We start from the raw sequence: 12,083 nt of genomic DNA on the forward strand, positions 1-12,083 counted from the left end.
TTTACGAAACGAAGCTGCTGCTACAGAGAGCTTCAAAATATCGAATGGATTATGAATATGGAAATTGAGGAAAGAAATCGATTCGAAAAATTGTCGCCACGAGGATGCGGGATGCTAATTTGCTGGAGCTTTGTTATCAAATGGAAAATCTGGGCCAACGTCCGCCCACTCAATTCTGTGACAATTCAATAAATGACGGATTAGAAAACCAAATCGATGCGACTCACAGTTCGTTCGGTTCGGTGGGAAGAGAATCTTACATAAAGCACTGGAAGCCAACTGAGGCGAAAACGCGAATTCTTTATGCAAATGTCGAGCACACGCAGCCACCACCCAACCGAATCAGGTCTTCAAATATTTTAAGGAGGAGTTGGGGAAATTAAATTCGGTCGATTAATAATGGTAGGAAATAATGGTAGAAATTCACTTCCCCTCGTTGACGGCTTAATTAAAAGATAAAAACGAAGGCAATACCCCCAGAGATGTAATGAGCAAATATCCGGCATTGTTCCGGCTCAATTCGGACTTATCGCGAACTCTTGGTAATTGTTAGTATAAGAAATTAAATCTGACTGACTCACCTTATGACGTAGTTGACGCAAACGACGCTCTGTGGCTTCAGCTTATCGTAGACGATCGTGGCCTGGCTAACGATCCAGCAATAGCCGCCATACTTTCCCAGAAATCGGTAGCGACAGGTCTCGCCTTGTCCCTTGCTCAGCACTGAAATAATACAAATAAGAAAAACAATTATTTAAAGCCTTCAAGCAAATGTGGTTCAAGTTCTAGTCTAGTTTTGGTTCATGGCAGACAAATCAAATTACAAACGTGGCAGAAACCACAGCCACCATCGCATCAGAAAAACACAAACAGCCAACAGAAGTTTATGCGGTTTACCGCTCTGGCCAGTAAACGTGTCATAATCGTCTTAAGTTGACTGGTGAGGGTCTTGAACTAACTAGAAATAGCCTGATTTTCACTACAAGAGATCTTGATACGTAAATAGAAAGTCAGGAAGTATTTAAGTTGGTTACTAGGGTGACTTGAAGGACAATAAACAGAAAGAAACTGGAAGAAACAAAGGGACCTAGTCCCTAACTGAATCTCTCTCTTGAAATATATTTAAATATCTTTAAATCTTTCTGAAATTAGATCTTCCAGTGTATTTGGTTGGCAAATTGTCAAGTCTCAAATTACGTCGCCAAAAGCGCTCGGGCATAAAAATTAAATAATAGCAACTGAGGCAGCAGTCTGAAGGGATCTGGGCCTAGGAGGGTCTTAGGCAGAAAACGTTGCCAAGTAATTTGGCTCAACGAGGACGTCACATAAACTCGATTTTAATTAAAAGCGCCTTACACACAAAAAGACCAAAGAGAAAAAAAGTGGAATAAAATAAATATAAAGAGGAAGCCCTCACATACACACAACCAGGCCACAAGGTAAAAGCTTTTATCTGTGTTTTTGTGACATGGCGACGACTTGGCCCCCAATCATTTCAATCAAATTTTTATGGACCTCACAGCCAGCGACAGCGACATTAAATGAATGATGAAAATTCATAGGAATTTTGGGGCAAAGCAATTCAGATTCATGGTCCAGCAATCGGGATTAGCTTAGGTAGCAGGTGCTCCGAACAGGGTCATATAATGGTATACATTTACATAAAAAACATTATAAATTAATTGAAACCTCCTACTGAACTTTTTAAAGGCCGCGAGTGATCTGCTTTGCATTAAAACCACAAATGGTATAATTTTATGTGACCAAGTACATTTAAATTCTCGGGATTTAAGCCAAACTTTAAGTAAGATGCCCCTTGAGGATGCCTCTCACTCTGATTCCTTCATTTATTCATTGAGTTAATTCGAAATCAGCACCAGAAAATTAGTTTTTCCTTTTCTTTAGCCGCCGGTTTTTTGGGGGTCACGAAAGCCAGAGACAGTGGGTGGTTGGGGTAATTATGCGGGGTCATTAATAAGACAACATCTAAGAAGGCCGCAGAGCCACTGACAGCTCTGCGAGATTGACGCGAAACGGACATATGTGTTGTCCCTAGAAAGTATGCTATACTAAAGTAGTTGGAGTACAAGGTCTATAAACAAGGCTTTTATTAACTAAATCATTTTGTCCACTTTTACCGAAGGGTTCCCTTAAAAATGAGCCCAGAGTGATGGCTATATCTTCTCCAATTCTCATCCGATTCTCAAGCGGAGTACCTTAAACGATTTCTAGATCGATTCTCCATCATTCTGCATCAAAATCCTAAGACAAAATATTTTTTAGATTTTTTGTCCATTTTTGGTGATGGAATGCCTTGAAAATGGGGATTTCCCCTATATGGCCCGCCGTGATGGCTATTTCTTGCCCAATTCTCATCCGATTCTCAAGCGGAGTACCTTAAACGATTTCTACATCGATTCTCCATCATTCTGCATCAAAATCCTGAGACAAAATATTTTTTAGATTTTTTGTCCATTTTTGGTGATGGAATGCCTTGAAAATGGGGATTTCCCCTATATGGCCCACCGTGATGGCTATTTCTTGCCCAATTCTCATCCGATTCTCAAGCGGAGTACCTTAAACGATTTCTACATCGATTCTCCATCATTCTGCATCAAAATCCTGAGACAAAATATTTTTTAGATTTTTTGTCCATTTTTCGTGATGGGATGCCTTGAAAATGGGGATTTCCCCTATATGGCCCACCGTAATGGCTATATCTTGCCCAATTTTCATCCGATTCTCAAGCGGAGTACCTTAAACGATTTCTAGATCGATTCTCCATTATTCTGCATCAAAATCCTGAGACAAAATATTTTTTAGATTTTTTGTCCATTTTTCGTGATGGGATGCCTTGAAAATGGGGTTTTCCCCTATATGGCCCACCGTGATGGCTATATCTTGCCCAATTCTCATCCGATCCTCAAGCGGAGTACCTTAAACGATTTCTCGATCAATTCTCCACCATTCTGCATCAAAATCCTGAGACAAAATATTTTTTAGATTTTTTGTCCATTTTTCGTGATGGGATGCCTTGAAAATGGGGATTTCCCCTATATGGCCCACCGTAATGGCTATATCTTGCCCAATTTTCATCCGATTCTCAAGCGGAGTACCTTAAACGATTTCTAGATCGATTCTCCATCATTCTGCATCAAAATCCTGAGACAAAATATTTTTTAGATTTTTTGTCCGTTTTTCGTGTTGGAATGCCTTGAAAATGGGGATTTCCCCTATATGGCCCACCGTGATGGCTATATCTTGCCCAATTCTCATCCGATTCTCAAGCGGAGTACCTTAAACGATTTCTAGATCAATTTTCCACCATTCTGCATCAAAATCCTGAGACAAAATATTTTTTAGATTTTTTGTCCGTTTTTCGTGTTGGGATGCCTTGAAAATGGGGATTTCCCCTATATGGCCCACCGTGATAGCTATATCTTGCCCAATTCTCTTCCGATTCTAAAGCGGAGTACCTTAAACGATTTCTAGATCAATTTTCCACCATTCTGCATCAAAATCCTGAGACAAAATATTTTTTAGATTTTTGTACATTTTTCGGGATGGGATCCCTTGAAAATGGGGTTTTCCCCTATATAGCCCACAGTGATGGCTATATCTTCCCCAATTTTCATCCGATTCTCAAGCGGAGTACCTTAAACGATTTTTGGATCGATTCAAAATCTTGAGACAAAACATTTTATAGTTTTTTTGTCCATTTCGAAGGGTCTCCCACACAGGAGATGTGTTTCACACTTCTGACCAAAATTTGAATACCCTCTGCAAGGGTATAACTATAACACAAATTATTTAACAAAATGAAGTCAAATATATAAACCAGCCAAGTTCTCAACTCTACTCAAGAGAACCTGCCCCAAAGCCCAGACGTTTGCCATTTGGCTGTGTTTATGTGGAATTAGCAAAGCGAGCAGACAGCAGCAGGAGCAGGAGCGGCATCAGGAAGAGCCAATGCAGCTGCAGCTGTAGCAGTGAACTTGATTTGCCCTTAGCCAAGGACCAAGGACTTTTCCTGGCTGCTTCTGGTTGGAAAATATGAAAATATCTACGCGCGGCAGCAAAGATCATTTATCAGCAATTTTTTAGCAACATTCCTTGGCTGCCATTGCAGTCATTGCTGCTTCCACAATTTATGAACACGAATGCAATCCGCTTTTCGCATGGCAATGGCAATGGCCATGGCAGTGGTAGTGGTAGTGGCCATGGACCATGAAAAGGACGAAGGATGCCCCGGCCATTTGTACAAATAATCAAACGGAAAAGTCGAGTTGGTTAAGGAGAGAGCCAGACTCGAATGCAAGACAAACATCAAAACCGCATTCAAGGTTATGTATCAAGCTGGATGAGCAGGATTCAGGATTCAGGATGTGCAGGATGCACACACACAATGTTTGTTGAGACACGCTCGAGTACACGGGTAAATCCTTTCAGCAACACAACAGTAAATCATCATCAAGGCAGTGCACGAACCGAGAGTTGCCAAAGGAACAGGTGCAGCAGGTCCTTAATAAGTTGAATCCTTTGCAGACTAGGAAGTGTGTGTTAAACTATGAAAGGAAGGTGTTTATAAATTATTAAAAATACTTAACACAAAAGAAACTAAGATAAGAGCCATCTTAAAGTCAAATGATACTTTTGTAAATTATTTTAAAAACTTTTAATCCCTTTTGGCTAGTGTTCACTGTACCGTATTCTATTGCCCGTCTTGATTGCTGACCAGAGTCCAAAGTTGAAAGCTGCCGGCCCAAGGATGGGGTCGAAATCACATTGGCACAAGTGGATAAGGAAATAAATGTTTGGCTTTGGCTTTGGCTTCGGCTGCCCAAGGATGTGCGCATAAATCAAGGATTTGTTTGCGGATTGCTTCGATGGCTCCCAGCTCAAAGGTAGTTGACTTGGAGCGTCTTAAATTTAGACGTAGCATTGACCTTTTGGCCTTCACTTAGGACCGGGACGGCCCGGCCACGTGGCGTATACGTAATCTGTCCTAATTGAATTAAGCCGTGACATAATCCCAGCGATCCACAATCCAGCTTAAAGTCAATATGTGCTAGGAGTTTATGCAAATTTTACATTGTTCCCCAACTCAATTGCAGCTTATTGAAAAGGACTGAGACCGAGGAAGGATGAATTTTTGCTATTTGGCATCTTCATAACCCGCCAGTCGTGTGGAAAATTGCATTTCCCTACCTTTCCGAACGAAAAATAAAGGATATTAGGGGGAGGATTGCAAATCCCAGTTAGTGGCCAATGACTTGAAAGGGTTTCCAGGCATAATGCAAAGTTAGAGCCATTATAAGCCAAGGAGAGTTGCCTGCAGTGCCCATAAATGGGTTAATGAATGTTCCAGGACGTGTTCTTCCACGGAAACAGAAGGACCTCCAGCGAGGACCACAAAAATTGTACCGAGAATAGGCCAAAGTTTGTTGTGGTTAAAGCTCGAATATTTTATGAGCTGTTGCAAAGGAAAACCAAAGGGACGAAAGAGGGAAAATCTAACCCAAGCCACACACATGTGTGCACCAGCTGGCCAGAAGAAAGGACATGGCCGGAACGCCCGCGGCGAGGAAAGTCGACAAGTTTGTTGGGTTCGATGGAGCCCATTAAAAACTACTCAAAATGTCAGCGGGAGCATAAACCACACAGGGAGATGGAACTGGAGCCAAGGGGTTGGGAAGGAACCACAAAATGTAACAAATTTGCTTAATTTGGAGACCCAAAGTTTAGCCTTGAAAAAAGGATTTTATTTTATTTTTCAGCATGTATTTTCTTCTAATAACTATTACCAATATCGAAAAATACAAATCCTAAATGGCCTTTAAAATCACAAAAAAACCCATTTTTCACTCCGCCCGAGTTACGACAAGAAATTGTACAATTTTCCGACAAAAAACAGGGCCGTAAAAAAAAGAGAAATGAAAAACCAGAGCAGAGTAGAACAGGAAACAACGGAAGCTGCAAAAAAAGTTAATTGAAAACAAAAGTCGAAAGAATTTGCATATTTATTTGCTTCAGCTACAGGCTGAGAGCTCAGAACTCAGAGCTCAGAGCTGAGACTTGAGAGTTCGACCTGGCTTTCTCCAGCCACAAGTCAATATTTATTTATGCGTGCGTAAAATTTAAATTATTTTAAAGCTGACGAAGCAGAAGGAAACTAAGGTGCAGTATTCAGCCATGTCCTTACAGTTCTTGCCCCCTTGAGTTTTCTTTGTTTTGCATTAATTAGAATTTAACAAAAATAAATGTTGGGTAATTGAAAACTTTCGCCCCAACACCCGGCCAAGATCGTCGTGTTTCCTCCGAGATTCCAGCCATCATACTCATTAATTCTATTCGCCAGGTGAAAATATAGACACCGCCTCCTCTCCACCTCCCCCCGCCTGTTTAATTAACTCAATTTAAGCGTAAGGAAAGACATCATCAAGACATCAAGCTAGGAGGTAGAGCTCCTGAGATTCGGCAACTGCCTCCAGGTGTTGGTTAGTCGGGAAGTTCATCTTAATGGGTATATGTATGAAAAAAGGATATACGAAGGTGGGGGGATGTGGAAGGATACCCCCTAATTTACTCTCCACCCTTTTCAGACTTTTCCAACAATTAAGTGCTGATGCTTGGCAATTTTTTCTCCGTTTGCCGTTCTTCGAGCAGCAGCTGCAACTTTATTAAGCAAAATTTAATGGCAGTTAGAAGGGGTGTCTTCTCTTTATTTTTTTGCCAGTCCTGCCCCTCCCTTAGATCCTGTCGTTTTTCATTAGCGCCACCAACTGACTTGCAACAATTGTTGCAGGAACCAACAACCCACCAGCGGAACAAATAACAAATTCCCTAACTTTGGTTGCAATTTTTTTTTGTTTGTTTCTGCCGCTTCATGTTGAACAATTAGTTTGCCAGGACATGGCAGGACTTGGCAGGACTTTTGTTGTACTCCGATCTGCTGTGTCCATTTGCCAAACGTCTAATTGGACTTGCTAAAGATTTCTACAGAGATTTGGGGCAAGTTTTTTCATTTTCCTGGCGCCACACCACACCTCTATGTCCTTCCCTGTGGTGGCTAATAATTCACCAGAGAGTCCTGTTTGCCCAATCCGCTTGTCCAAATCGTTTTGTTGGCTTTATTAATATTTTTGCGAAAGAAAGAGCTTTCATTTCTTGTCATCATTCATAATAAAATTACGTTTGTCAATGAAGAAGAGTAATAGGATAGGAAGTCCCTTTAGAGGTTGGGATAACCTGGATATGGTCTTTAAGTTTAAAAATTACATAACCATTTATACTACCCATCAGCTTTGATTTTCTATTATTTAACAATACCGATAGATATAAAAGTCAGAAAGCCAAAAACTATTCAACACTTTTGTGGCAAAGTGCTGAGGCAAATAAAAGCTCGCGGAAAGAACACAAAATTTTATGATGCCGCAGCGAAAGAGACGAAAAGATCAAACTAGATAGAGATGGAGAGACGTAGGGTGTTGCTTAAATGTCAATCTATCTGTCTGACTGTCAATTCCAGCAATTGCAGCCGGCAGCAGGCTACTGCTACACTGGCAGCGGCTAAATGCGTTGAAGGAAAATTTCATTTGCAGATATCGTGCTGTCATTTAATAAACGAAATGTGAGACCCACACACAGATACACACAGTCAGTGGCAGGCAAGCAGGCAGGGGGAGGCAGTCAGACAAATGCAGCGATGCAGTAACAGATATTGGCAACACTTTTCGCACAGACAGCGCGCCCAACTTGCCACACACACACTCACATGAAAGGCGGGAAGTGCGGCAGACTGGAGAAAAAACCGAAATGGTGAGCGACAGCACCAAGCAGAGGGGGAGTAGTCCTCCCCCCGGAGAAAGGAGAGAAAGCAGGGGAGATTTCGCTGTGGCCACACTCGCAGCGGGACATCGGGACTTAGGTGAATGCACCCATTGTATAACTAAGCCATCGCAAGACAGACAAGCGACGGAGATATGCAAGAATACACTGAAAACTTAATATGAAAATTATTAAATGATATATCATGTTATGCCCTAAAGATGTTTAGTTAATATTGTAACTCATAACTTGTATAGTTTCTGAATAATATCTTTGTAAAGGTTTAGTTTTTGATGTCCATATAACCAATGTTCTTCTCGCTCTACCTTTGTCCGCCAAATTGTCCGTCTGTCCGCAGGATTTTAAGCCTATAACTCTTTAAAAACTAAAGATATGGAAGTCAAACTTTATACAACACACTATTTTTATAATATTGTCCAAATAACGCTCTATTTTGATAATATTTTCGTTACAATTTACAATAACTTTTCAAATATTTTCAATATATCTTTATAAAACACATCCTATGGTTATAATATTTTCTTGGTATATGGAATCATGAAAACAGAATCGATTTAGTATATCCTTGAAATTTTATTATCTCCATATTCGGTAAATTCCATAAATATTATTTCAGCATTAATATAACTACACCTATTATTTCTCCCAGTGCATTGAAAATGTGTGTGAAATTCTGAGTATTCAACTGTATGTGTGTGCGAGTGAGTTTTGTGTAAATCCCGTTCGTCGCCAACTAAATGCCAATTTCGGAAAATGACGCGGAAAAAAGGAAGGCATACACACACACACCGCCCTATAGTTGACACGCAATGGGGGCTACAGAGCGGGGGGCTATGGAGCGGGAAGTACTAAGGCACAGAGCAAAGCCCGAGGCGCCCACCAATCTACCTTATCCTCCAAAAATAATTGACAATGACAGAGCGCCAAAAGACCAGCGCCAAAAACAACAAATTTAAAATCATTTTCGTGTCGAGCGACAGGCCAGAAATCAAAGTCAGCGGAGGGGGAGGGGGCAAGTAAAGGTGAGAAAATTTAGGGGGGGACATCAATCTGTCAATCTGAAAAGTCAAAACTCCACACGCTTTAAATATTGAGGTGTGAAAATATTGACAAAAGTAAAAGAAGCCAAATTAGAAAGCAAACAAATGTCAGAAGAAGGAAGTCTATTAGAGAAAGTCTTTCTATTTTTAAACTTTCTTTAAAGAATCTTTTTAAAAAATCTATAAAAAATTTCCCTTTTTTCATAAATCTAAAACAAAAATTTTAATAACCTTTGAAGGGTTCCCCAAAAACCCAAGCAAATTAAGCCCCAAACCAAAATTGATATTGATGGAAAGAGAATCAGACTTGGCATAATTTCAACTTGCTGACCTGTCAACGACTGGCCGACAAAATAGGGCCAAAGGCAGTATTCAACACTTCATTAGAGCCATCATGAAGGTCTCTCCCTCCCTCTCCTGGCAACCGTAAATATTTTGCCAGTTTACACGACTTATTTAGCGCCAGAGGATCAAAACGAGGACCAAAGTCACAAGCGTCCTTTGATTGATTGAGTCGAGCCGCCGGGGACTTGGAGCCACAACCGAGAAGGCCCAAACGCCGACCAAAGGCTCAAGTCAAAAGGTTTTTTGTTAAGCAAATTGTGGCTGGCATTGTGAAAGAAAGGTTTCTTTTTTTGGGTGGTGGGGGAGTTGACATTTTGTATTCGATTTTGAGGGGATTTGTAAGGGGATTTACATTCGAGGGCCAAAAATTGAGGAATATATAAGCAGAATGGGGCTTAAGTTGGTTGGAAAACAGCGAAAACTAAGATTTAAAGTTTATTTATAAGTATTAGAGGACCTTTTTAGATCTCTAGGACCCACAATTCTATCTCCCAAAACTGTTGCATATTTTCAGGCTCATCACTTCTCCATCGATAAGAATTTTGCATGCAATTTCAGTGCTTTCTTCCCTTCATTCTTTTTTTCTCGCTTGCCTAAGCACATTTATTCGTTTTGTCTGACAACCTTTTTCGGGGGGGTGTGGGGAGACGGAGAAATTGGGAATGACTATCATCAACACCCACACAGACACAGACACACACACAGGACTCTCAAAAAGAAAACCTCAATGCAACTAAAAAAAGGAAAAACTGAAAGAAAATCTCCGCCCGGCAGCCAAAAACATAAAACTTTGCACATTCATTGGGTTTGCTTCTTCAACGTTTGCTTTTCTTTTTGCTTTTTCGGTTCTTACATGTATTAGTGTGCTTGTCAGTGTGTGTGTATCAGTGTGTGATAGTTGTGGAAGTGACAAGAAAATTGTGCGCTTTTTTAATTTAATGAAAATTTTCCACTTGGTCGATTGACATTTTCTGTTCTTTGTCGTATCTTTGGGTGTTGCAAGCGAAACTTTCTGCTTTCCACTGAGGTTTTCTTCCCAAATAAACACACAAATTTACTTAGCCGAGGGGGGTGGGGGGATGAGGGAGCAAAAAGTCGTTGCATACTCTGCGGCGGCTGGCGTGCAACTTTTATCATTTTGCCTTTGTTTGGAGCGCGTAATCAAATGCATATTTGCATGCCACCATGCCGTGCCCCGGCGGAAACCCTTAAGCTTTTCGCCTTTTGTATAATTTTCTGCAAGACTTGCAAAAAAAAAAAGAAAAAAACTTGCAAAGGCGGCAAAACTTTGATGCCATTCAGCAGCACAAAAGTATGCAAGGCCCCCGATAAAGAGAACACGGCACAGTGGGGTAAGGTGTGTTAATATCTGAGCTTGGAAATATTTTTAGAAAAATATAGACATCTTAAGAAAAATAATCCTAGTTCCGGGCTTGAGCTTTTATATTAAGTTTTTACCTGAAGATCAGTATTTAAATATTAAACTCAGATATTAGATATGTAGATATCTCTAGGTATTTGAGGAACCTCTCTGTAGATATTAGATATGTATTAGATATATTCTTTTACAACTTTAACAACATCTAGTTAATTATCCTCTCATTTCGGATTATTATAATAATTCTTTTTAAAGACCATTCTTCCCCTAAAGATCTAAAGTCATTCAATTGGAAATATCCAGAGATAGAATCTATACAGACTATAAACTCAATTAGCCAGGCCCCCGGTCTCTAAATGACGGCCATAAAAGTGTTGCAGGAATCGAAACGAACTTGGCCAAATGTCATTAGAGGAGCGAAGGCGGTGCATCCACATTAAATGTTATTAACGCATTCGCTTTTGTTGCACCATCCAGCCAGCTCCCGGTTGCAGTTCGATGGAATAGTTATCTAATTTGATATGCCAGAGGACGGAGAGTCAAATAGTTGCCACATTTGTTAGTTGGAGAAGCATTGTGACGTGACAATTGACTCCAACACGTAGCCAGAAATTCCTCAAACTGCAAATGCAGCTTTAAATCGTGAAATCCTAGTGCGGCAGGATCCAACTGCCTGAAGGTACGAAAAGTGCAGCATTTACATTCATCATCATAAGTCACTGCCCGGACACAAATGAAATGAAATATTTGCAGAGGTGCCAGCAGGATAGTCCAGAGTATATATATTTTGAAGCGGATTACCAAATAGAGCCATTGAGCTAAGCCGGCGGAGGAACAACAGAAAACCCGGACAAGCAACAGAAATGCATCCTCCGGGAAATGTGATCGAGTGGAGCTGGAATTCTGCGCTACCCCAGCTAATGGCATCCTTGCATCCAGCATCCCGGCAGCACTCACGTAGAACAGCTCCGGCATATTTAATAAACTCCGGCAAATTAAGCGAATGAGGTGGGGGGCACTGGAGTGGGCGCCATAAATCAACAGGTAAGAGGAGCGTGCGTCCACCTGGGAGAACCTGGCTACCTCTCGCAGTTCATTAACATTAGCCAGCGTGGATTTTTAGAGGCACACGAGGGCAAGGACCTTTGCCATTGCCAAAAGGATAAACAAAAGTTCCTTTGAGGGTCCTTTTCAGAAAGATAATCTTCGCCTTAAGCCTATGTATCTCACAAAGTAATGATGGATTCTTGAGCTTTGAACTCTGAGCCACCACCTGTTGAAGGGTTTGAAGAGCCATTTCCACCGGAAGTGGCTGGAAGTTCGCAACTCCCAGAGTCAGACACATCCGGCGCAACTTTAAGCCGCATTTCCGTTCATGCAATTTTAATTTGTCAAATGCCAGGGAAGCGATGGCAGGGCAGGGAGGACTCCAAAGCGGACGCTTCTAAAATTAACTGGAAAATTTTACAATC

The 12,083-nt window shown here is 41.0% G+C and overlaps 1 protein-coding gene across 3 annotated transcripts in view; it reads right to left on the minus strand.

The window, feature by feature from the left end:
* Positions 1–12,083, minus strand: part of sima (HIF-1 transcription factor component sima) — a 65,154-nt gene that overhangs the window by 37,612 nt on the left and 15,459 nt on the right. For 2 of the 3 annotated variants that reach the window (XM_017236207.3, XM_017236206.3), the window contains exon 7: positions 582–723. In XM_017236207.3, the coding sequence (XP_017091696.2) occupies positions 582–723 (142 nt within the window). Of the gene's footprint in view, positions 1–577; positions 724–12,083 lie in introns of those variants that run through there. The other variant, XM_070281662.1, reaches the window with a different exon arrangement.

Source organism: Drosophila bipectinata, chromosome 3R (assembly GCF_030179905.1).
Source record: "Drosophila bipectinata strain 14024-0381.07 chromosome 3R, DbipHiC1v2, whole genome shotgun sequence".
Taxonomy (NCBI): Eukaryota; Metazoa; Arthropoda; class Insecta; order Diptera; family Drosophilidae; genus Drosophila; species Drosophila bipectinata.